Source organism: Pelodiscus sinensis, chromosome 8, assembly GCF_052426305.1.
Source record: "Pelodiscus sinensis isolate ZL-2025 chromosome 8, ASM5242630v1, whole genome shotgun sequence".
Classification (NCBI taxonomy): domain Eukaryota; kingdom Metazoa; phylum Chordata; order Testudines; family Trionychidae; genus Pelodiscus; species Pelodiscus sinensis.
In genome coordinates, this window is record NC_143059.1 from 52,067,992 (window position 1) to 52,094,665 (window position 26,674).

The window sequence follows — 26,674 nt, forward strand, 5'->3', positions numbered from 1 at the left end:
TGTTTAAAGTTAAACATGTGCTTAAATACTTTGCTGAACTGGTGCCTGGAGCCATTCTGCAAGGTGCTGAGAACTCTCAACTCTACTTGAAGTCATTAATGCAAAATGAAATAAGATATTAAGGTCTCAGGAGTTAATTGCCTGATTTGTGTGTGTGTGCTGTGTGTACACAATCCCATGCAAAATTGCATCTGAACTACTCCACCAGTACACTAGCAGCCTTACTTACAAACCATAGACATAGTCAGGGATAAAACCCACTCTTAAATGCATGGGTACGGGAAGTTTTGTACAAAACAAAAACACTTTTCAAAACAGTTTTCCATACAATGGTACATTATTCAGTTGGATTGTTAATAATTCCTGTTAGTGAGATACATTCAGATAAAGGTCAGGAAGCTGAATTCCCACGGCTCCATAGTTATCTTCATTTCCTGAGGAAGAGGTTCCTCTGGAAGATCCAGAGCTCACTGCCAGTTTCCTCACACCCATCTTTAAACTTCTGTTCAACATGGGCTGTACTGTGTGGCAAGACTGTAGTAGATACCAGGGCACATTTATTGTTAAAAATGGTCAGAGGTCTTGTTGAGTTCAGGAAACTGTAATTACTTCATTTGTCTCATGCTTAGTTTCAATACCATGTGCAGGCACATGCACATCCACATCCACCCCGTTCCAGGCCCATACTAGGAATGTAAAAAGTCATTTAAAAATGTAACTGTGTAACCACTAAAAATCCTAGCAGTTACATGATTACACGTGCTGTGGGCTCTGTAGTATAAGGCTTTATAAGCTTTATACTGCAGAGCCCTCCTGGAAGTGGGGCTGGAGGGATTCCCCGGGAGGCTTCGCTGCAACTCTGCAGCCAGATCCTGGGAGCAGATTGCTGGCCCTGCTCCCAGGGAGTCAGGGTGTGTAACCTGCGGTGGGAGGGCCAGACCAGGCACACTACAGACAGAGGCTGCTCTTGCTAGCTGGCCAAGGGTGGACAGGGAGCTGGTCCAGCCCCCGCTGGTTAACAGGAACTGGTAAGCCTCACCTATTAACGGTGCGGTTTACCAGTTAATCTTTTAGGGTACATCTGCACAGAAACATTATTTCAAAATAACTAGTGCTATTCTGAAATAACTTAGTCTGTGTCTACACAGTAGGCAGTTATTCCAAAATAGTGTCAAAACACTGTCAAGCTGGAGGACTTCTTACTCTGACTCCTGTGACCCTCATTGTACACGGAATAAGGGAAGCCAGAGGAAGAGTGCACTATTTCAAAATAAGTGCTGTGTAAATGCTCCCTATTGCAAAATAAGCTGTGCAATTGACGTAGCTCAATTTGTATAGCTTATTTAAGTTAAGCTCTGTTGTATAGATATACCCTTACATCCCTAGTCCACACTAAAACAATGGCTCTCTGAGTTGCAGTAGCAGCCAGAAATGGTGCAGCTAAACAGAAGGGTGTGACAGCATACAGTTTTTATAGTATGGTGACAGAATCTCTAGAGAGTCTTAGCATTTGCAAAGTTGAACTGTTTCTAGCTCCTGCTGTATTAAAGGTGCTAATTTTCCTACTGTTGTTGCCCCTACAATATGAACAGTCACTTCTCATCTGTGGTAGCTTCTGAGACTACATTTCTGAGGGAGAGGAGATTACCAAACCAAAATCGAGGGGTTTGAGTCTTCTACCACTAACATCTTTGTAAATCAGATATAACCGCATTGAAGTCACAGAGCTATACTGGTGTAAATTCTCTCCATGTAAGATCAGAATCTGCCTCCTTTTTATCTTAATAATAAAGCAAAGAAGCCTGAATCTTAAATGAAATTACTAATATCAGTAGCTGCAATGGCTCTGTTGTTTTTAAGGCATAAGGCCCGTACCTACTCCTGAATACAGTTGTGTTTGTGAGAATCAAGGCCAGATCCTCAGTTGGTAAAAAATGACAAAGCTTTGTTGATTTCACCAGACTTACCCCCAATTTATACCAGCTGGCCCACAGCATTTAAATAATTGTTCAATCAAAAATCCAACACTGAAAGAGACAAAAAAAAGCCCAGCATATATCAGTACAGCAATTGGAAGTAAAACAATATGCAAAACCATTATAGTGAGTTTAAGAGACCAGTCTTCAACTAGACCCCTCTTACTACACAGGAGAGTCACATTTTGGGCAGAGAGTGGTGATTTCATAATAACCATCAGTGAAAAGTGGAGCATTTGGTAATGAGAACATTGTATATTCTAGGTATTTTGGTGTCCCCGGTTACTGTAGTAGTGAGTGCCTCATAATCTTTTTGCATGTATTTATATACACAGCTGAGGTATGAAAGTGCATTTTAGCCCCATTGTTCAGGTGGGGATACTGAAATATAGAGAAACAATTGGTAAAATAATTAGCATGAACCAAGCTTTTGAAAAGCATTTAAATGATTTAGGAGCCTTCGTCCCAATTTTAAAAGGAATTTCAGCTCTTGGCAGCATAAGTCCCTTTGACTTTCAGTGACATTAGTCTCCTAAGAAGATGTCTACATGGCAAAAAATAAACAAATGAAAGTGGCAGTGAGTCTCAGCGCCTGGGTTTAGAGACTCACACTTACAGGGCTTGTGCTCTGGTGTTATAAGTAGCAGGAAGTCATGTGGGATAAAACATAGTAAAGTTTCCTGTACAAAAGAAGTCCTTATGTGAGTGTCCTTTGTACACTCCTGACTCCTGTCTCCTGACAAAGGCCAAGTATCCCCTGTAATAAACGTCAACCCTACCTTTGTAGCTCTAGTTAAAGAAAAGCAATGAGATATTTGAATTTGTGTAAATTATGGAGACCAATGAGAATCTGTTTCAGGGAAACGAGAACTACATTTAATGTTTCTTCATTGCTCCAAGCAGATAAGTCTAGTTCACACATAAAAATACTTTTCATGGCTCTCTCACCCAATAAAACCAGTAGTATTTTAGGTGATACCAGGATATTGTCTTTCTTAAAAATCATTATGTTTTCCCAGAGTCAATTTCATCTTTGTAAATTAAATAACACAAGACCAAATCCTGATTCACTGTGTATCCACAGAGTAGAGCCCTAAAGAGCTGCCTAGGTGCCACGGAAACTTGCACCCATCTTTAGGACATTATTTAGTGCTTGCATGGCTAACCATCCCCATATGCATTCCCCAAGGACAGAATATGATTATGTCTAAACTACAAGACTCTTCCACAAGAGGACATTCAAATGGAGCGCTCATTTGCATATGTCACGCTCTCATTTGCATTTCCTCTTCCTTTCCCTTTTGCACAAGAGGTTTTTGCACAAGAAAGTGCTGTGTAGATGGCGCCTTTTTGCGCAAAAAAACCTTTGTACAAAAAATGAGGAAGAACGGCTCTTGCACAAAAGGGGGGGTTTGTGCAAAAAGGCACTGTCTTCACAGCGCTTTTTTGTGCAAAAACCTCTTGCGCAACAGGGAAAGGAAGAGGAAATGCAAATGAGAGTGATGTATGCAAAAGAGTGCTCCATTTGAATTTCCTCTTGCAGAAGAAGCTCGTAATTTAGATGTAGCCTAGGTCTCTCTTCAACCTGTGGTCCTCCACCATACATGGTAGTTGAGTAGTAGGGTATAATCTCAGGGGACAATCCCTGAGTGGCAGCCAGGGAAACTCAGTGGCACATCTAAGACAGGACCTGAATGACAATTTAGCATTAGAGCTATCAGACAAAGTAAGGGCATATTTAGGAGAAGATACAATACCTACTGGCAATCAGGATGGAAGGAGTCTTGCAACACTAATTGAGCTTCAGAACCATTTAATTCAATCTTTTGTGCACAGGACCTCAGATCAGAGAATGACATGGAACTCTTGCCTTTCTGCATTCAGTCACTTGCAGCAAAAGCCAAATAATAATAATTATTATTATTATAATAAGAGTGTCTGAAAGAAATAATATAATAATAATTATAAGAGTGTCTGAAAGAAAAGGCCAAGCAGCCTTCTCCCTTGCACCTATACACACATGGGGAAAGTGCATAACATATTTGATGCTTTGAAGGCCTCCACAGCTAGAGTTTGATCCTGGATTGAAGCCACTTAAAAACATATGGTGTGTTTCACCAAGCATTTGGCTAGCTAGAAAGCTCCAGGGACAGTCTCTAAAGAGCATCATTACTGTGCTCTGCTCCCAGTGCAGATTTTTCTTCTGTTTTATGCTTGCATGTGCAGAAGATAAGTTAGGTCAGGTAGTATTCTTCTGCAGAGCTCTGTGTAGCACAAAAGCTTGTCTCTCAGGCCAATAAAAAATATTACCTCACCTGTTTTGTCTCTAATATCTTGAGACCCACATGGCTACAGCAATACTGCATACTCTTGCATGTGTATCATGTTTATACTAAAAGAGTAAAATGCTTCCACTTGAAACATTTTTTTTATATTTCCATTTCTAAAAAGTTATATTGCCATTTGTTTGACCTACCAACAGTAATATGACTGAAGGATACATCAATCGTAAATGCATTTGTATAATGTCTGCAGCTCCATTGGCATTTTCAGGATAAACTACATATGCAGAAAACTATGAGAAACAGACAAATTATTGATTTCCTGGGAGTGTGGAGAATGTTAACCTTTAGACTGCTGGCATTTTCCACACTGACAGGCAAATAAATCTTTCAGAAGAGGAGCAGAGGGTATGCATCTACATTCATTTGTTCCTGTGTGAATAACGTGGGACAGCTCATGCAGCCAAATGTCAGATGGCCTTCTTGTTGGGTGGAGTCTGTCTGTTGGTTCTATCACAGAATAGAATCATAGAACACTAGAACTGGAAGGGACCTCAAGAGATCATCAAGTCCAGTCCCCTGCTCTCACAGAAGGACCAAGCACAGTTTATATCATCCCTGATAGATGTCTGTCTAACCTGCTGTTAAATATATCCAGTGATGGAGATTCCACAACCTCCCTAGTACGGATTTTAAGGACTAGTCGAATATGCTTATTGGATAGTCAGTCGATTAGTTGATTTCCCCTCACTCCCCCCTCCCCCCCCCCCCCGCCCCTTGCTGCCTCTATCAGGTAGAGGCAGCAAAGGGAGAAGAAGAGGGGGGTACTTGAATGCGGCAGTGCCGCACAGCTGAGCTGGGAATTAGTTGTGTGGTGCTGCGCACGTGGATCCTGGGGTCAGCTGGGGACTCCCCAGCTGATCTCCTGCTCCAGTGTGGCATTTCCACGGAGCCCAAGATCAGCTGGAGAGTCCCCAGGTGATCAGCGCTCGGCATTTCAAAGGGGCAGTTGCACAGCTGATGCCTGGCTCAGCTGTGTGGCGCTGTCCCTTTCAAATGCTGAGTCAGTCAAAGGGGCAGCCCCGCACAGCTGTGCGGTGCTGCCGCACATGGAGCGTGAGGTCAGCTGAGGACTCACCAGCTGATCCAATGCTCCAGCACAGCATTTCCACGGAACCCGGGATCAGCTGGGGAGTTCCCAGCTGACCCCGGGCTCCACGTGGTATTTCAAAGCAGCAGCGCAACATGGAGCCCGGGTCAGCGCTTCTGCTTTGAAATGCACAAGAGCCCCTGCTGGGGACTCTTGTACATTTCAAAGCTGGCACAAAGTCAGCACGAAGTCAGCAGGACTTCCCACAGGCCCCGGGCTGCACACAGAGTTCTGCATTCCTCCTTTGAAATTACAAGAGCTGAAGTGCCTTTCAACTAATCGGGTAGTCAATGGAAATTCCATTGACTACTCTACTAGTCAATTAACTGCTAGTTAACATCCTTACTCCCTAGGCAATTTAATCCAGTGGTCTAGTCCCTTAACAAGAGCTGCCTTCCTCTCCTTTCTGCTTTTCATTTCAGCACCTAGTACAAACACCTAGTATCTGTGTTTGTAACTTCCCCTACTGTCAGAAATCTTGCTCCTTCTCAGATTCGAACCCTCCTTCTCATGTTCATATTTTAAGGTATTTTAATTAAAGCAAGTTATAGAAGCATTTGAACCCGTACAACATTACTCTGTTTTTGTGTTGTAATTAAAGAAGTAAATTAATCAGTTTTCACTTCTGAAAAAATATGTATCCAGGCTGACAACTTCAGGGGCATGTTTTAATGTGATGTGAATTTCAGATGATTTAATTGCGTAAAAAATAAGATTTGGAAGGCAAAGACTGATAGGACCTTAATTATAGGGTTGCAGTGTTGTAACTGTCAATAGCTAAGTTAAATAAACTCTTGCTCATCCAATATCAAGGCACTTAATATCCATTGGAAATCTTTTCGCAAATCATTTTGTTTCTTCTTCTTGAAGTAGCAAAATAGAGAAAGCACTTTCTCCTTCAGTTTGTGTGCTGAAATTGTGATAAATGAGCTTCCTCAAGAAACATAACATTATGAATTTCTTACGTAAGTCCTTTGAGAGCTCTGTCTTTTAACCTAGGAACTCCATCTGTTCAGTTTCCTCATATATTTTCATGCTTGTAGCTAAAATAAAATCGAAAGTTGGAAAAATGTCCAATCTGATGGAGGTTGCAATCATCTGAATCCCAAGCCAATGAATGTTATGCTTTCAATTAGGTAACAGAAATTTAGAGCTAGGCTTTGGTTTCCAGACCACAATTGACCAATGTGAGTCAGGTGCTTTTACATGCAGTGTACGCAGAGCCTGGTAGGAATGGACTGTCTGTCCACTTAAAGGTCTGGTCTCTTAATAAGTAACATCAGTTGGAGTTGAATGTGCCTGTGGAGCTAAAAGAGATAGATGAGCTCCCTAGACAACAAAGCCTACTTTGTCATCTTTAACATGCTGGCTGCTTCGACATTCAAAAATATAGGTGAGTATCTAAAGGATCCTTCAGTAAATGAAAATCCACCCGTCTGCTCTCCTTCATATCGCTCCTTATCCAAGTAATGGCCATGTCCTTAATCAATCTTGATTGATGGTCTTGAGGCAATGTAGGCACACACACACAAGCAATGTGTTTGCTGTTATAGACACACATAACGTTCTGTGCAAACATTTGTATTTGGACTGTCACAGTGACACGTTCTCTTGGTACTCTTTTAGAGGATGTGTTCATTACTGTATAAGATAACCTACTGGGTAAGAGTTTTCCCAGTTGAGAAAACGACACCAGAAGCAGGTGCACAAGTAGGTGCACAAGTGCTGCATTCCTTAGGCTAGTTATGAAAGTTGAGGCTAAATAATTAGGTCTGTGTAAATGCAAGAAGGAATGGAATTAGGTTTACTTGATCGTCAAGCTTATTTCCACTTATTCCTTCTACCACTTTAATTTAAAAAAATAGTACTAGCTTGTGCATGTTTAAAATTTAAATCTGATGCTGAATCTTGGCCCTGAACTGGAAAGTCAAGACAGAAACCTCATAGAAAGTGAAGTTTGAATTTTGGCTTTCATCTGGATAGTTTTTTTTTTTTTAAGATGCCTCCGTTAATTTATAATTATTGCTTGTGGTTTCCTGAAAAAAGTATAACGATCTTGTGTGATTCCTGTTTAATAGTCTCAGATTTGAGAAGTATCCTGAATTCAGCAAGCTTGATAGTAATCAGTCAAAGAACTTCAGGCTCTTGTCCTTCTCTCCAGGAGAGAAGCAGCTCATATTTTGTTCCCTCTTAGCCTTATTTTCTGAGTTTTCCAGTGTCAATCTGTAAAACGTTAGGGAGAGTTAAGGAAGCCATCTAAAACCTTTCCCTAAGATTGAACATTTTGTCCATGGTAGCATTAGCTTGCTGCTTAGTTAAGAACATTCTATTAGTCAAGCTTCTGACTGTGAAATATATATAATAAATTGAGTTTTTAATCTCTGCATTATTAATGAAAAGATTTACACTAACCGTAACTCTCTTTTACCATGTTTAATTTTATTCTTCAGGAATATGAAGCCCTTTTTTCACCTTTCTCTTTTTAGAAATTTTATCAAGCACTACAAAATTATTACTATATACACATGCTTGGAAACAGCTCAAATATTTGGAAATTATAATGCTCACTAGGAGTAAGTCTACACAGCAGGGCTAAAGTCAAATTAAGCTACGCAACTTTAGCTACATCAATTGTGTAGCTTACGTCGAAATAGCTATTTCAGAATAGGCATTATTCCTCATGGAATGAGGTTTACAGAAGTCAGAATAAGCCGGCTGTTACTTCAAATTTATTTCGAAATAACAGAATTACTGTGTAAACACTCACATTGTTATTTCGAAATAACGCTAGTTATCTCAAAATAATGGTGCAATGTAGACACACCCTCAGTGACCTAGCACTGCTCTTTGGCTATTCTTTAGCTCTTAGGTTCTCACTTACCTACTCTGGAGGTAACTTACCTACTCTGAAGACAACTGGTAAACTATTCATTATCTTTCTTGGCCAAACTAGTTACAGTTATGTTTAAAGAGGATATATGAGGGACACCATCTAGAAATCGTGGAGAATTAAGCCTAATTCGTTTATCAATTCACTTAGCCAAGAGAGACCACCAACTGTGGACAATCCATACATTCAGGTTGCTCAGTTAGCATGCTGAGTAAGCAGAACTGTTTTGATGGGCTTGATCTGCATGCAGGCCACATCTCACCTTCCACTAAAATACAAGTGGAGCTCAAAGAAACTTATTAAAAACTGTGTCAGATGAAAATCCTGATTTGTTTTTATTTCAGGTGCTAAACCTGCTCCTGGGATCTGCTTTGAGAGAGTCAATTCTGCAGGTGATCCTTATGGCAACTGTGGCAAGGACTCCAAAAGTTCCTTTGCTAAATGTGAACCCAGGTAGTCTCTCTCTTTTCATCCAGAACTACTGATGTTGCAACACAAGCCACAGTTTTTGGATATCTTTAAAACTGTTGAAATCATTTTTCCCTTCAGAGATGCTAAATGTGGAAAAATTCAGTGTCAAGGGGGAGCAAATCGACCTGTAATTGGTACCAATGCTGTTTCCATAGAAACTAATATCCCGCTGCAGGAAGGAGGCAAGATTCTATGTCGTGGTACCCATGTGTACTTGGGTGATGATATGCCTGATCCCGGTCTCGTTTTGGCAGGCACAAAATGTGAAGATGGAAAAGTAAGATTCAAAAATAATCTCCAAACAGCCAATTCTCAATGTATAAAAGTGGAACTTTATTATCCTTATGTCTCAAATCTCTGTGTACTAAAATAAGTGTCTTTTTTCACAAAGAAGTATGTGATTTTGCATGGTTTTCCACAGCCTCATAGGGAGCCATGTTTTTACCTGCTTCTTCACTTGGCTTCTGTTTTTGAACCCACATTTTTGTAGGTATAATGTAAATTGCTTAGATGTATGTTTCATTAGTACTTTTTCTACTTTTTATACAAATCCATTTTTTTCTCTTGTAAAATAATTCCAAAAGCCAAAATAAAGACCAGCTATTGAAAATCTGACAAAGTATTTTTATTGTTTGGTGTTATACCTGGGCATTAGGATTGTAATTAAATAGGTTTGTGTATTGTCTTGAGTCAGAATTTGTTGTTTATTCTATTGTACAGGATTAATTAATTAGGTCAACAGATTTACATAAACAGATTACCCAGGATTTGTTGAATATTCTTTGGATCCATTCAGAAAATGGCCATTTTTGCACAAAAACCTTGCAGTGTAGACGTAGCCTTTGTGTTTAATAAAATATAAGATTCAAAATATAAAGGTCTATGAATTTTTATACCAATACCCAAAATGATGAGTATCCATGGAGTTTTCTGATATTTCTACATGAGCTTCTTAATGTGTTCATAAGATTTTGCTAATCACTACTTGCATTTCCATTTTTCACTTCCAAAAAAGCTGCTTATTGAAATTGAAGCATCTGAAATGAACAATCTTTCACTTTAAAGGAAAACAAACCAATGGTTGTGTAGACGCCGAAGCTAAATTTTACACACACACACACACACACACACACACACTGCAAAAATTATTACTTGTCTTCCACATGTGTAGTACAGTTTCCATCTTGGCACCATATCCATAGTTTTAACTGGAGGGGAAAAAAGCAGACAGGGCAGTGGGAGAGAGAAGAGCCGTTGGCCACAGGAGGGCTTTAAATTTATGGAGTTGAGGGACGTTGAGCCTTTGCACTACTGAGGAGGAGAGGAGAGGGCAGGCATGTGATTAGAGGTTTGTGGACAGAAAGGAAGAAGGGGAAGAGTCTAGGAAAGTTTAGGTTAGTTGCAAGAAAACCATTCATGTATCCAAATGTTTGAATGTTGCTGAATTACCACATTTGTTACACATATTAGCAACAGATTTTAAAAATGTCTTATTACTACAAAAGCTATAAGAAAACACACCACCCTCCATAAATGTAAAATAATTCTGTGATAAAATGGTCTATAAAATGGCTATTCGTAGAGAAAACTAGTGAGTAATCCAGTGGTATAGAAGTCCCCCCCCCATTCCAGTTCAGTAGTGAGTATTTAATCTTTCTAATCTGTCTAATTGTACTCCGCATAAACATGCTCTATAGACTAGACTGCCTAATACTCATGAAATTATATTTTCAAGGCATTACCATATTTGTATTACGGATTCAGAATATGAATTTAAATATTCTTGATTTTTTATGCTGAAGATTTAAAGTTTGAAATGCAGCCATTTTTATGTGATCAGAATTCTCTGTGCTAGTACACTCTAAATATCTGAATTGTGAACACTGCTGTAATCAGAGCATATTCCCCACACGCATGCAGGTTGATGCCTATTCACTCTAATTTGCTTCCCAATTTTTCCCCCCAGGGGATAACTGCCCTGATTAGACATCCCTTTTGTCTACTGCCATCACTTTTTCCCAGCCTGCTGCTAATTATTGTGACTGCCCTGTAATCCTACTAAACTGAATTAGAGTTTTAAAGGAGAGCATAATTTATACACTGGGTTTTTTATTGCTGAGCTCGTATAGTAATAGTCATTCCAATCTTAATGTTTTTTCAGTTAGAATTGGATAACTTATTACCATCAGTTCCATCAGTCATTTCCATTTGTATTGGTGCTTTTATTAGATTGTTTTATCCCAACCTTCAGCTGTGCGGGAAGAGTGAAGTTAACTCTCTGTAATGATTATAAAACAAAGAACTTTGAACATGATTGGATGACACTCTATATTTGTTAATTTCCACTTAACAAAAGGGTAAAAGCTCTTCCTCTATGCTAATGCTAATCTGTAATTTCCTGTGAAATTAGGTTATTTTACCTAATATGCAACTCTATTTATGGTTGATTTAAAAATAATTTAGTTTAAAAAACTTTCACTGTTAGAATGGTTTAGATTTATCCAATCAGATGAAATTTGCCATTTTTCCTCCATCCTTGTTCCACATCAGCATTTATCAGTGTTCTTTCGAAAATATTCAAGAATTTCAGATATCCAAAGCACTTTTTGCAGCAAAGCGTCCGTGCCAATCTAGACGGGGTTTTGCGCAAGAAACCCCCGATCGCCATTTTTGCCATCGGGGCTTTTTTGCGCAAAACGGTTCTCAGTTGTCTACACTGGCCTTCTTGCGCAAAAGTATTTGCACAAGAGGGCTTTTTCCCGAACGGGAGAGTCATTGTATTTGCGGAAGAACACTGACGATCATACATTAGATCATCAGTGTTCTTGCGCAAATTCAAGTGGCCAGTGTAGATAGTTGGCAAGTTTTTCCACAAAAGCATCTGCTTTTGCGGAAAAACTTGCCTGTCTAGGTGCAGCCCTGGTGTAAATTGAACTATGTCCATTTATACCAGCAGAGGATCTGACCTTTTAATTCAGAAAGTGGCTTGTGAGAATTCTAATGCAGCCAGTTCAAGTACATGAAAGAATAGGGTTTTGACATGTTCACTGTTCTAAAAGAGTAAGAACCCAATTATGTAAATAGAGTGTTTTAATAATTATTAGTTTGCAGAAACTAAAAGCCAGATCCTCATCTAATGTAAACTACTGTAGCTCCATTGAAGTCAATGGTGCTAGGCAGATTTACAATAGCACGGTATATAGTCTTTGATATCACATATACCTGAAATTCAATCTTGCAGTACTCTGCATAGCTAGTCAAGTGTAACATTGACCTTTACCCAGCCTAGGATTGAATGTGGATTTGAATCCAAAATGGTTATAATATAAAGAATGTACTTTTAAAAAGTATTTAGGCATTGCTGTGCTCAGTGTTGCAATGCCTAACTGACTTGGGAACCTAGGTATTGTTTTCAAAAGTGAGTTGGGCATATAAGCACAAATCCCCCTGATTGCCAATGCTCAGTATATAAATCCCCTTTGAAAATGAAACTTCAGCTCCTGAATCAGTTACATGTTGAAAGACTGAGTGCAGCAAACATCTAAGTATCTTTAAAAATCTGGACTATAGCTTCTGATTGTGATCTTCTCTACATTGCTGAAAATCAGGGTTAACTCTACTGATGTGTAATCAGTTACTGGATAGGCAAATCAGCACAAATGTTACTGGAAAGGTGGAAGATGAATAAATATAGTTGTAAAGTTGTAATGGTTTTTTGGGGGGGAATATAAATCTGTTCTCCTAATTTTGCAGATCTGTCTCAATCGCCAGTGCCAAAATACTAGTATATTTGGTGTTCATGAATGTGCAACAAAATGCCATGGACATGGAGTAAGTATTACAGAAATTTTTTTGTAGTCAGTCAATACCCAGTTGAGCAATAAATCATTCACTGATAACAACTCTAGAATCTACAATTCTTTGCAATATATCGGTTAAAGTCTCTTCAACATTTCCCTCTACAGATATCAATTTGCAGTGCCCTTTCTGCACCATGAGAAATTAAATATGATTTTACTTAACAAAGAAAAATGTGATCAAATAGTAATTTATTTTTTTAACATTCTGAGATGAAAAGGAATTGTTTCATCTTCAAAGTGATTTTAAGCCTACCCTTCCTTCTTAAAGAATTTGCTATTAACATTTCAAATAAGTTTCTCTGTGGTCACAGATGTGAGTTAAGAGTTTGCATCTGAATTCGTGTTTTTCAAAAAGCACTTTCAAAAGGTTTAAAATAAAAAAGTAAAACCATGCTGATTGCAGTGTATGAATTACAGGCCAGGCATCTTAACTTCAGTACTGGGAAAGATACGAGAGCATATAATTAAACAAATCAATTTGTGAGCAACCTAGAAGATAACAAGATAAGTGGTAGTCAGCACAGGCTTATCAAGAACAAATTGTGTCAAACCAACCTAATAGCTTTTTTGACAGGGTAACAAGCCTTGTGAATAGAGCAGAAGCAGTAGATGTGGTATATCTTGAATTCAGTAAGTACTGTCTCACATGACCTTCTCTTAAACAAACTTTGGAAATAACTGGTAGGTAGAGCTACTATAAGGTCAGTGCATACATAACTGGTGGGAAAACTATTTCCAGAGAGTAGTTCACAGTAGAGATGTTAAATTGCAGTCATCTGACTAATCATGTAGTCTATACAAATTGTATCGACTAAGGACCATTGTGCAGAGCAACAGCAGAGGTAGCTCCAGGATGGCTACTTAGCCATTCGGTCCCTAGCCTGTAACAATGCTTGAGAGTCTTCTGTCCCAAGTGCAGGACTCTACACTTGTCCTTTGTGAACCTCATCAGATTTCTTTTGGCCCAATCCTCCAATTTGTCTAGGTCACTCTGGACCCTGTCCCTGCCCTCCAATGTATCTATTTCTCCCCTTAGATTAGTATTATCCGCAAACTTGCTGATGGTGCAATCCATCTCCTCATCCAGGTCATTAATAAAGATGTTGAACAAAACCAGCCCTAGAACTGATCCTTGGGGCACTTGCCTGAAACTGACTACCAACCAGACATTGAGCCGTTGATCGCTACCCATTGGGCCCGACAATCTAGCCAGCTTTCTATCCACCTTACAGTCCATTTATCCAATCCACACTTCCTTAACTTGCTGGCAAGAATATTGTGGGAGACCGTTATCAAAAGCTTTGCTAAAGTCAAGGCATATCACTTCCATGACTTCCCCATGTCCACAGAGCCAGTTACTTCATCACAAAATCTAATCAGATTGGTCAGGCTTGCCCTTGGTGAATCCATGTTGACTATTCCTGATCACTTTCCCCTCTTCCGAGTGCTTCAAAATGGATTTCTTGAGGATCCCCTCCTTGATTTTTCCGGGGACTGAGGTAAGGCTGACTGGTCTGTAGTTCCCTAGATTGTCCTTCTTCCCTTTTTAAAGATGGTTACTACATTTGCCTTTTTCCAATCATCCGGGCCCTTTCCCAATCTCCATGAGTTTTCAAAGATAATGGCCAAAGGCTCTGCAATGACATTTGCCAACTCCCTCAGTACCGTCAGCTGCCTTAAATCCAGATCCATGAATTTGTATATGTCTAGCTTTTCTAAATAGTTCTTAACCTGTTCTTTCTCCACTGAGGGCTTCCCACCTCCTTCCCATACTGCATTGCCTAGTGCAGTAGTCTGGGAGCTGACCTTATCTCTCATCTTTGCCAATATCCTTCTTCCTCCAAATTGTACACACAGTGTGACCAATTCCCTTTGGCTGGGAATGTTGGTCACCCTTACAGCTGAGGCCTGCGAAGTGCCAGAATCAGTAGGCAGTCCAACATAGGGAAGTTAGGACTCAGACCAGAAAGTAAGCAGCTCAGGCACTGCTGGGGCTTTAAGAAGGTGAGAGGACTCTCGTTCTTTTCAAGGGAGAAGTAATAGGAGTTGTGAGTGAGGCTCCTGATGGAGAGGAGAAAGAGAAACATTGAAGACAAGTGAGTGTAGTGAATGTTAGTTCAGATGATTGAAGATGAACACCACTCTTCTTTCATGCCCTGAGTTTCATAGTTTCAGCAGAGGTACGAAATGGCACTTACAGTTTAAGTTATTACACGCGCAACTTGAATAGTGATTTAGGTTCCACATTGCTATTAGGATATAAACATTTTGAAAAACGTGTTAAGTAATTGTATTGAATCGAGGTAGTTACAGTATGCTGATTTGGAAGTGTCCCTGTTATGTGCTCTGATAAGATTCAACTCTGAATTAACTTCATTTTACTTCATTTGTCATAATTTTATATTGAAGGTCTGTAACAATAAAAAAAATTGTCACTGCGAACCTGACTGGGCCCCTCCCCATTGCGACAAGCCAGGTTTTGGTGGCAGCATGGACAGTGGACCAACTAGACAAGCAGGTTAGTAATAGCTAGCACTTTCCTGCCATTCTATGATAGAAAGTGAAAATCCACATGGGTTTTTATTGAAAATGTGCATTGAGAGTGCAAAACTGTCAATTAATTGGACAAGCTAGTTCAAATGAATTGGCACCAATTAAAATTTAGTGAAGCAAAATCACTGTCAGTTGACTGTAGCTATATTATTGCATAATTAAGAACACAAACAATTTGTTTTTAAAAGTAAGCTGCCTAATTCAGTAATTGGGGATATGTGGGGCCATGGTATATTGGTGAGAGTGCAATTTTAGGAACCAGGAACTTGAGTTTTAACCCTAACTCAGTATGTGGAAATGAGCAAGTTACTTAACTGACTTGTGGTGTTTACGTAAATGTAAGCTCTGGGAGGTAGGGGGAGGATTTGAGACAGGTATAAATCAGCCAGTTCATGGTACTCCAGAAGTGCTGGGAGGGAGAGAAAGGAGCAGGGAACGTGCTAGGGAGAGGAGGCAGTGATTTGATATTGTAAAGTAAGTGTAATATTTTAAACTATTGTTTGAAGTTGATAGTTTTATTACTATATGAATGATTTCTACTTCTTTTGAAATATTCAGCATGCCATGTATTAAGGTACTCAATCTTTTTTGGTCATGGTTATTGCACATGACTAATTTTAGTCTTGCAAAACACTGAGACTAGGGAGGGCCATCCACGTGGCCCACTCAATAGAGTTGGTTGCCCATTACTGACTTGTACTCTGTAACAGTTTGCACCTATCTATTTAGTCCTTCTAGCATATCACCATGTAAGAGATAGTGTTTCAGATGTACCTTGAGATATATCAAATGCCAAAATATCTGCCAGTGACTACAGCATCATTGTTAAAGGAGGGTAGTAAAATTAATGCCAATCAGCACTAGTTTATGGAAAATAAATCAGCTCAAACTAACTTGATATTTTTTCTGGATGAGATTATGAGTTTGGATGATAAAGGTAACAGTATTGATGTAATTTACATAAACTTCGGTAAGGCATTTGACTTGATACCATACAACATTTTCATTAAACTAGAAATACAAAATTATTACACTTATTAAATGTTTTAAAAACTGGCTAATGAGGAGATCTGAAAACATAAGTGTAAACACAAAATCATCATTGCCTAGATGTGTTTCTACTGGGTCTCACAGAGATTGTTTTTTCATTCTACGCTACAGGTATTTAAAAATGTTATCAGTGGCCTAGAAGAAAATTTAATATTCACTTATGACACATAAGAACAGAGGAGTGGTAAATAATGAAAGTGAAAGGTCACTGATGCAGAATGAACTGGATCACTTTTGCAATTCATATGTTTTTCAAAATGTTCAAGTGTAAACAAACAAACATAGAATGCAGGCTATATTTACAGAATGGGGAACTCTGACCTGGAAAGCACTGGAAAGCAGTGAAAAAATAGTCTTGGTCATGGCAGATAATCAGCTCTACATGCACACGCCTTGGATGCACAACCAGAGAATCTTAAGTAGTAGTAAGAATATTCGCTCAGTATTTGGTATTGGTGTAACCACTGTTGGAATACAGTATTCAATTCTGATGTCTTTAATTCAAGAAGGATCTTGATGATAAATTGGAGAGAGTTAACAACATAGTGACCAAAATTATTAGTGGATTGGGAAAGTTGTCTTACCGGTGATAAACACAAGGGCTGTGTCTACACTGGCCACATAACCCGTAATAGCTATGGAAATGAGAGAAGTCAGAATAGGGAAATGCGCGGGGGATTTAAATATCCCCCGTGGGATTTAAATAAATATAGCCGCCGCTTTTTTCCGACTTGGGGAAAAGCCGGAAAAGAGCGTCCAGACTGCCGCGATCCTCTGGAATAAAGCCCTATTCCTGAGGATCTCTTATTCCTACTTGCAAGGATCGCGCCAATCTGGACGCTCTTTTCCGGCTTTTCCCCAAGCCAGAAAAAAGCGGCGGCTATATTTATTTAAATCCCACGGGGGATATTTAAATCCCCCGCGCATTTCCCTATTCTGACTTCTCTTATTTCCATAGCTATTACGGGTTATGTGGCCAGTGTAGACACAGCCAAGGAGTTCAATTTAACTTAAAGAGAAAGTTAACAGATTTCTTGGTCACAGTTTATAAGAACCTATGTAAAGAACAAAAAATCGGCAATGTGCTTTTCAATCTTGCAGACAAGAATATAAAAGATTCAAAGACTGGACATTTAAACTAGACAAATTCAGTCTAGAGTTGAAGTGCAGATTTTTGACAGCGAGGGTAATTACCACTGGAACAATTTAGCAAAGATCATGGTGGATTCTCACTAGCAATTTTTTCTCTGAAAGATGTGCTCTTGTTCAAAAGTTACTCTCAAATTTGATATTGATACAGTAACTTTTAAAAATGTGAAAGTTAAAAATGGATTTTATGTTTAACTGTGACCTATTCAGAAGTTTTCCCCACTACAAAACATTTTCTTATAAGTCACCATATCACATTTACTTAATTTTCTAAATTTGTCATATTATGAGGTTTTGATTTGTAAAAGTAAATGCCTGTAAATCAATACCTTATTTTGATAATCTTTAGATACAAGTTATATTTCAGAGTACAATAACGTTAGTGATTTAAATGGAGTTCTGATTTATATCAGTGACAGGAGAACTAGGCCCATAGTCTGCTCACATTTGTATGTATGGCATATGATTTTCTGGAAAGTAATCTGAACTCTTTTCACATGAAAAATGCTACTCAGTATAAATTGGCTTGTAGACTCTACATACTGAATCCTACATTAAATTGTAATGCTGAACTAGTGACCTCACAATCATATCCACGGCAACAAAAAACAGCTACTCACCTTTGTAACTGTTCTTCGGAATGTGTTGCTCATATTTATTCTAAGTAAATTTGCGTGCACCACATGTATGATGGCCAGAAAGTTTTACCTGAGCAGCTACCTATCGGGTTGGCTGTGGAAGTCCCCTGGAGTGGCACCAGCATGGCGCGTTATATGTGTCTCTGCTGACCTGAACGTACAAGTCAGTTCCTTCAGGCTGGCTACTCTGACTGTGAAGAAAGAGTGTGGGTATGGATATGAGCAACACATCTCAAACAACAACAGTTACAAAGGTGAATAACTTTTTTTCCCCTCTTCAAGTGCTTGCTCATATCTGTTCTAAGTAGGTATTTCACAAGCCTTACCCAGGAGGAGGAGGTCAGAGTCAGGGCGTGGATGACTTGAGAACCACGGTACCAAAGGCTGCATCCTGTCTTGATTGTTGCACAATGGCATAGTGCAATGTGAAGGTATGCACCAAAGACCAAGTTGCAGCTTTACAGATTTCTTGAAGCAGTACATGAGCCAGGAAAGCCTCTGAAGAGGCCTGCACTAGCATAGAATGCACCATGAGAGGCAGTGGGATGATCTGGGCAAAATCATAACATGCATGGATACACACTGTGATCCAGAAAGAGCTTGATCGAGATGAAACTGGACCTTATCCTTGTGTATGGGGGTTCTGACTGATGTCAGGGCACAAAGCTCCAACACCTGTCGAGTGGAGGTAATGGCAACCAGAAAAGCCCTGATAGGTAAAGCAGGGAGCATTTGGCCAAAGGCCTTGAACATGTCCAGCATGGAGGACAAGCTGACCAACATTACTTCTACCTTTGGAGAGTGCAAGACAGTTGAGCTCGGGACATGTGAGGAGCTCAGCATCTCTGTGCCTCAGGGCCAAAGACCGTCAGGACCTGTGGGCATGGAGGACGTGGAGGGCTTGGCTGCCTTAGAAGGCCATGCCAGAGAGTGAGACCAGCACCAGGTGGAGGGCTTCGGTGAATAGCAGTTCTGACTGTCCTTTTTCAGTGCCAGGCCCAGAACCAAAGGTGATATGCTACACATCAGAGCACTTGATGCTATATCCTGCCCTAGTGGCTACAGGGTAGACTCCATGAGGTGCTGCTTCAGATGAGAATCCCATTCCTTTATGGTCCAAGGCTTGAAGTCCTTGCATATCATGCTCTTATCTGCTTGGTGGGATTCCCCCAAACACCAAAGAAGGGGAATCATGGGAGCTACTTGTTGCCATAGCCTTTTGGCCAGAGCTGCAGGGTTTGAATCCCTGGGACCTTGGCATGCCCCAGGTCCCAGAGGGAATACAGGCAAGAAGGGGAAACACCTTCACTTCCGCTGCAACAGTGCTAACTAACTGTTAACTGTTATCAAGAAAACTAACTTTAAACTCTAGGGATGTGTGATGACTGCAATGCAAGAGAGCTACAGTTCTAACAGCCGCCACTGGCGGCAAGAAGGAACTCTTAGGGGGCTCCACAACTGACCCAAAGGATAGCAGCTAGAGTAATACTTTCTGGCAACCATGCACGCAGCATGTGCACACCAAATTGGAATAAATATGAGCAAGCACTCAAAGAACTAATTTTCTTTCCCTGACACTTTTGATTTAAATGTGAGCACTTGATATGTTTTGGAATGTGATCTGAATAGTTTGCACAGCTATAATTCAAACTGTAGGATTAGCTCACTAAAGAACACAACAATATTTATGTTAGTTAAATGTGACAAATGGCTTGATTTGTCTTTAGTAATGGATTTTACCTAGATTACTTTTACTAGATCCATGTGCATAGCACACTATATATATTTTTAAGTAGCAGCATTAAATATTTAACAGAATTGCAATGTAAAGATAAATTAAATATAATTGCCTACTCTTGAATTACTAATTTTATTTAGCTTTTAGTACTGGAAAAAGATTTATTACTGTTACTATGAGCTAGTGTCCTATATTGCTGACGCACAATGCAACCAATCCTGTCAGTTGCACTGGCCAATATCTATGTGAAGCTGGGGTAGGCTGAAGATCTAGCCAGCTGAAATTCCATTAGGATAAGACTGAGATGATGGTGGGAGGTTGCCATTGTAAGTATTATAACTGTACCTTTTACTGAGGAAGAGAGATACCTTACATCATTACAGTTCTGCAGTATTAATGCATCCCCAGCTACTGCTAGATGATCATATACCAAAGCTAACTACCCAAGTTTTCCCAATCTTTTCCTGACCACAACATTGTGACTGTTTTGGTTTTTTAAATGCAAAACTTCCTGGCTTGATTGATTCGTATCTTTGTTACCTTTAGATTAGGCTATTGCAATGTGATCTTCACATAACTGCAACTTAAATCATTCTGGAACTTAAGCCAGTATAGAAAACAGCAGCCTGCATATTAAATGGAGTATCTCATCACAAGCACATGATATCAATGCTTCATATTCTTACATTGCATGGTCCTTTATTTCCAAATGTTAGCTTTGACATATTAACTATATAGACTAGAGACCTTCCTGCTCCCCCATCATATTACCAGAGCTACAGTTAACAGAGACTCTTCAGCTGCAAACTCCCTTGGTATACGAGAGAGAGCTCCCAGCACGTGGTTTTTACCCTGGCTTAGGTTGGGTAGAATCTTTTATTGATTGTTTTCTGGTTTTGGAAGAGCAGAAGTTGGTAGCATTTTTAATTATTGTATATCACTGAATTTAAAGCAAAGGCCATGATTATTCCATTCTATCTGCTGTTACTGAGCTCAAGGAGCATAACCATTGTCACAACGGTTTTCAACCTCAATGTAAAGGGCTGACATTTGGATTGTAAAATCCAAATAATGCAATGAAGTTGTCCACTGGAGTACCATGAACCCTGGTATAGAGATTGCAATTCTGTAATGGCTTGTTATTTAATTTCCCCTACAAAACAACTGATTTTTACCCTTTCACTCATATCCATTTACAATGGAGAAAATGTTGGTGATCTGAGACACAACCATTTTGCTATCAGCTGTTGGGTTTTAAGTAATAAATCAAAGCTAACAAATAAACTATCATGATTTAGTACTTATATCACAGAGTTGATATTTAATTACCTCTTCCATATTTTAGTGCACCCCTTTGTATTTAAGTTTTCTGCTTTGGAACAGTTTATACAGTTGAAGAATGAACTGAATCTCTATCAGCTTGTATTTAACCATTTTATTTTTGGAGCTGACAGAAACAAATGATGGGAGAATTAAGTTCAAGCATAAGCAAAGCCAAAATACTACCTTATCAGATCCCTAATAAATTATTTACTAATTTCATTTTGTAGATTTCTAGAAAGCAGGTCTAGCCAGCAACATGCCACTCTTGATATCACACAAATTTCACCATAACTGACCCTTATCACAAGTCCAAAACATGTGTTTTATTTCAGATAATAGAAGTTTAACCATAGGAATACTCGTAACCATTCTGTGCCTTTTTGCTGCTGGTTTAATCATGTATCTCAAAAGGAAGACTTTGATTAGACTGCTATTTACAAATAAAAAGACAACAATTGAGAAATTAAGGTATTATATTTTTCTTAACTATCTGTTCATTATAATAAAGTTCAGTAGAAACTGACCATACACATTATCTCTCTCAGTGTTTGTGGTGCATATTTGAGCTGTTATGAGTCAAGTTTACTGAAATGCATCATTAATTAAGAGGAGTCTGTCAGCAGTGTTCTTTCTTCTTTACTTCAACTTCATTGACTTCAGTAAATAAAATGGGGTTTGACCATATGCCTTTTTATTATACTTTTTGTGCTAAGCAATTAAAATGTAAAAGAAACTTTGCCTTGATTTTGGGTTGCTTGAAATATTTTCATTATCTGGCTTGACCTTTTATCTAAACTCAGTCAAGTGAGCAAAGACTTCCATATTTGGGGTCATCACTACTTAAATGCTAGACTCATTAGAACAGTCTCTTGGGTGCTATAAAGCTGCATTTCCACAGATTGCAACAGCTAATTTAACAGACTAGTGGCTTCAAAAAAATCAATATTTATTTTTATTCATGCAAGACTTTAAGATCATTTTTACATTCCCTTGTTTTCCGTAGAGAGCAAAAAATGAGAAAGCCCTTTCAAAGTGTTATTTTGAGAAAGTTACTGTGAAAAAATAAAGCTGTAAGAACAAAGTTGCATTCAATAAGTGTATACTTGTATTGCAGGTCTGTGAGTCCCGCAAGGCCTTCCAGTTCATTTGAGCCTAATCATGTTCATACCACAACTCTCAGTAAAAATCTAGTCATAAAGCCACAAAATTTAAACATACATAAGGTGGGTTCTTAAACAGTCAAAATATCATTATTAGAATTTGATATACATTTCCCGTATGTTTGCAGTAATTATGACACTTCTTATTTAAATTATATAAAACTCTGAACAAGTTAAACAAGAGCAGAAAAAGTGGGTCCAAAATGCACTTTTCCTTCCAAGTTCCAGACAGATAGAGACTTCAAATGTTGAAAAGAAATACAATTAATGTCTGGGATACAGCCAGCCATCTCAGACAAAAGTACTACTTTCTGAATTAGATTAGTGTTTGAAAAAGCTTCTAGAAGTTGCTCATTGCTTGTTCTCTGGCTACATGTAAGGACTTTAGGAGTATGTTAAAACAGGGAGGGAAGGAAGGGGAAAGCAAGTGCAGAACAAGAATGATTACAATGTGTCAAGCATTATTTGTTTCCATAATATTCATTGGGATTTTTTAAACTATCAGTTTTATTATTTTATGGCTCTATAGAGAGATGGTGCAAGAAGATTGCTACCGTATCAAACTATTGACATCAGTAACCCTGTAAAGACGCTTGATTTACCGTGGTCAAAAACACCCCAGCGAGTCCTACCCCCCCTTCATCAGTTGCCTTGTCATCAAGCTGTACCTGTACGACCACTGCCAGCTAACCCAGCCCTTAGGCTTGCTCAGGTAAATCTGCATTTTCTGTCTTTCTTATAATTACATAGTGATGGCAGGCTATAAACTGCAGCATGAATAACTACATCTAATAAATAAAAACAAAATGTTATAAATCACTTTTTATATATGGATTCTCTCACAGCATTTTCTGTGTGACTGATAGTGTGATGAGTGGATAGGAAGAAAGCAGTCTTTCCTGGGCAAGAAGTGGTCTTCAGCAGTTCATCCTCAGCTCTGAAGTTTATTATAGTGGCATTATGGAGGGATGATTGCTAATGCCCATGGCATAGCCAACTCCTTTTCTTCAGCAGTTCAAGGTTTGACCCTGGTGCCGAGAATATTTACAAGAAAATGAGCTGGAGATAGTGCTTGTCCCATTTTTTAAAAAAAGCTTGTTTTTAACTCTGTCATAATATATTTCTCTTTTTAAGAAATCAGCAATAAAACAGCTGTTTCTCTATATTTTGTTCTAGGCTAAAGAAATAAGCTTCTGGGTAGTCAGCACGTGTTCAACATTTCTTTTAGTCCCAATGTTGAGAACTTTAACTGTGACAGTGCCATCATTTTTTTTCCACAATTTTAATTCATAAAATTATCATCAGATTAGGCCTGTTCTTCATACAGTACTCAAAACCATCCACTACTGAGTTCCATCATATGTCTTGTGGGAGAGTTAGCTTGATTCCTCCCACCTTTTTCAGAGCAGCTCTTGCAAAGTGTTTATTAGGGAAGTATTTTGCAATTTCAATATTCACCTTTATTTCTGGAACACCGAAATCTTTGGCTAGGAGGTGCCTCAAACGAGCAGCACCACCATATGTTATTAGCTTGGGACGCTTCACTCTCTTCTAAATTTCTTCTCCTCTTGGATACATTTGTAGCATTGTCTGGGACAAAGCTACATACTAGACATTTGATTTTTTTTCAGTTTCTTACAGTTTTTATTGGTACTTCTGGTAAATATTCTGGTGTGTGAGCATTTCTTGATGTTCTGTTGACACATAAGCACACACAACAGGATAATTGTGGACATTACTCTACCCATCAAGACTCATGTTAACAATTTTACCCTTTAGACATTTTGCACACTGGTCAATTTCTCTTCCATAAACTATATCCAGCAATTTGCTGGTGACATCTGCCCTGTTTGGAGGACTGTATCTTGGTCTTAATGACTGACCCATGTTAATGGTATGTGGGTTCTCAATCGTACGAAAAGGAGAGTTTGTTTATGCAACAAACTGGGCAATTTTTTCATCAGTTACCACTTTTTGTAATCAGCTGGTTTTTATCACCAACTTATCTATGGTTGTTTCTGGATGATGGAGATTTTTTTTTCTTTTCGCTACTGTGGCTATGTGACATACATGATGTGACTGAAATCCTATCATTGACAGCTAACTCTGAAACTATAGAAAATGTTGGTGATCTTGAAGATGGATAGTCTTTGGAATCCTGTATGTTGAGAATGGATTCTCCTAAACAAAATAAGTCAGTGGAGTTATTTAATTATTACCGCCATACTGCTCATTTAGTATTACTCATTACTTTCACTGACACACATTACTACTTTAAAGGGGTAATTTTAAAATGAAGCTATGCCTATATCAGCTATTTATTTTTTATCACAACTGCATTAAAAATTATAATATCAGAGTAACATCTATTTTTTTCCTCAAACATAATAATTCAATAATAGTCTAGATGGAAGACAGGCAGTCCTTTAAAAAGATGCATGAAATAAAATAGTTTACCAACCTGATGATCCTGCACGTTCAGATATGTGCCATTCATCATCTTCAACGTAGCTTCCTCTTAAGAAGGAACACTTATCATGGTATTGTTTCATTCAGGCAACCAGGCCTTGTATTTCTTTGTTGCTCTGTTTGCATTTTGTCTTACCCATAGGTGGAGGAACTTTATTAAAATATTCCCAAACTCGATCTTTTTTACAGCCTGCTGCCATTATAGATTTTCCCTTCTAGTGAGATAATGGTATGGTAGATCTCAAATCGATGAAAGCTATACTCAGAAAGACCTCAAGATTCTGGAATATGCTACTCAAATAGTTTTACTTCCGTTTCTGTCTTCAGACTTCCCCTTGTTCATATCTATTCTGCCCCAACAATATTCTATTCATTGAACTTTGTAAAGCTTTGCACTTTTAGAGAGAGGTAAGGGACTGACACTGTACACAAATTTGCAAAGCGGCCAATAGGATTTAGGTCTATTCTCTTTCATCTCTAATAATTATGTATTTTTTAAAATACGTTTTTGCAGTTGACAAGCATTTTAGCTGTAGAAACACAAATCCACAGTTTGAGAACTGAAAAACAAAGCATCTCTAATAGTATCTTCTAGACTGAGCACTTAGTCCTATTAGATAGATAGATAGAATAATTAACTTAAATAATTCATACAGAAGCCTCTGGAAGATTGGGTGCCTATTGAAACTCATTTTAAAAAATGTTCTTAAACATTACATGAATATATTGTCTCATACTTTAGAATTTATAATCCCTATTCCATGATGAGATATTTTTGAGCTATAATGTATCTTAATTAAAAATATCCTTAGATACATTTTCTCCTCAAAAAGCATTTTATAAAAAAAAATCTGATTTAAATAAAAAATGTGATGATAAATAAAACATTGATTTTATCCACCCTGGTCCTAAAAGATAAAGGGCTTGTCTACATATGGAAGATATTTAGGAATAAGACCCTATGTGAATTACAAGTGTATTTGTTATTCCCAAATAACTCCTAATATTCCTTTTCTTTCCAGTGCAGCTCAGTCCATTTTCATATTTCCTCATCAAGCTCCACTGCCAATGTGCATTAGGCTAAAACCCAGAAAAGACACTTGAGTGGAATGACTATTCTGGAATAATTTTCCCATGGTGGCAAGTCCAAAGGCTGATGATCTGCTCCATAGGTGCTGGCATGTCCTTGTTTTGTGCCCCTTGGCTATGCAGTAAGCAGTTTCATTCCCTACTAGTGGACTGGCAGGAATTGCTAGGGGAAAGGAAAGTACAACTAGGCTGTGTCTACACTGGCATGATCTTGCGCAAAAGCGGCCGCTCTTGCGCAAAAACTTGCTGCCTGTCTACACTGGCCGCATGTTCTTGTGCAAGTAAACTGACGTTCTAATGTATGAAATCAGGGCTTCTTGCGCAAGAACTATGATGCTCCCACTCAGGAATAAGCCCTCTTGCACAAGAGCTCTTCCAAAAGAGGCCAGTGTAGACAGGCAACATGAATTTCTTGCTCAAGAAAGCCCTATGGTTAAAATGGCCATCAGAGCTTTCTTGCGCAAAAGAGTGTCTACACTGGCATGGATGCTCTTGCGCAAAAACACATCTCTTCCGCAAAAGCACATGCCAGTGTAGACGCTCTCTTCTGGAAGAGTTTTTGCAGAAGTACTCTTCGGCAAAAGAGTTTTTGCGCAAGATCACGCCAGTGTAGATGTAGCCCTAGTAGAAAGCCAAGGGAGAAGAAAGCTACGGCTACACTGTAGCTTTCTTGTGGAAAAGCTTATGCAAATGAAGCATGGCATGAAATATCATCATGCTTCATTTGCATAATTAACTACCGGGTTTTGCACAAAAAGGAGCCATCTACACAGCTAATTAATTAATTATGTAAATGAAGTGCATCAATATTCCACACCGTGCTTCATTTGCATAAGCTTTTCCTCAAGAAGGCTACAGTGTCGCTGTAGCCGAAAT

At 38.8% G+C, this 26,674-nt stretch overlaps 1 protein-coding gene across 3 annotated transcripts in view; it reads left to right on the forward strand.

The window, feature by feature from the left end:
* ADAM12 (ADAM metallopeptidase domain 12) overlaps positions 1-26,674 on the forward strand; it is a 308,214-nt gene that overhangs the window by 261,344 nt on the left and 20,196 nt on the right. For 2 of the 3 annotated variants that reach the window (XM_025188248.3, XM_075935285.2), the window contains exons 15-21: positions 8,643-8,751; positions 8,848-9,046; positions 12,523-12,600; positions 15,039-15,147; positions 21,413-21,548; positions 22,195-22,303; positions 22,770-22,952. In XM_025188248.3, coding sequence (XP_025044033.2) covers positions 8,643-8,751; positions 8,848-9,046; positions 12,523-12,600; positions 15,039-15,147; positions 21,413-21,548; positions 22,195-22,303; positions 22,770-22,952 — 923 coding nt within the window. The remainder of the gene's footprint in view (positions 1-8,642; positions 8,752-8,847; positions 9,047-12,522; positions 12,601-15,038; positions 15,148-21,412; positions 21,549-22,194; positions 22,304-22,769; positions 22,953-26,674) is intronic. The other variant, XR_012905666.2, reaches the window with a different exon arrangement.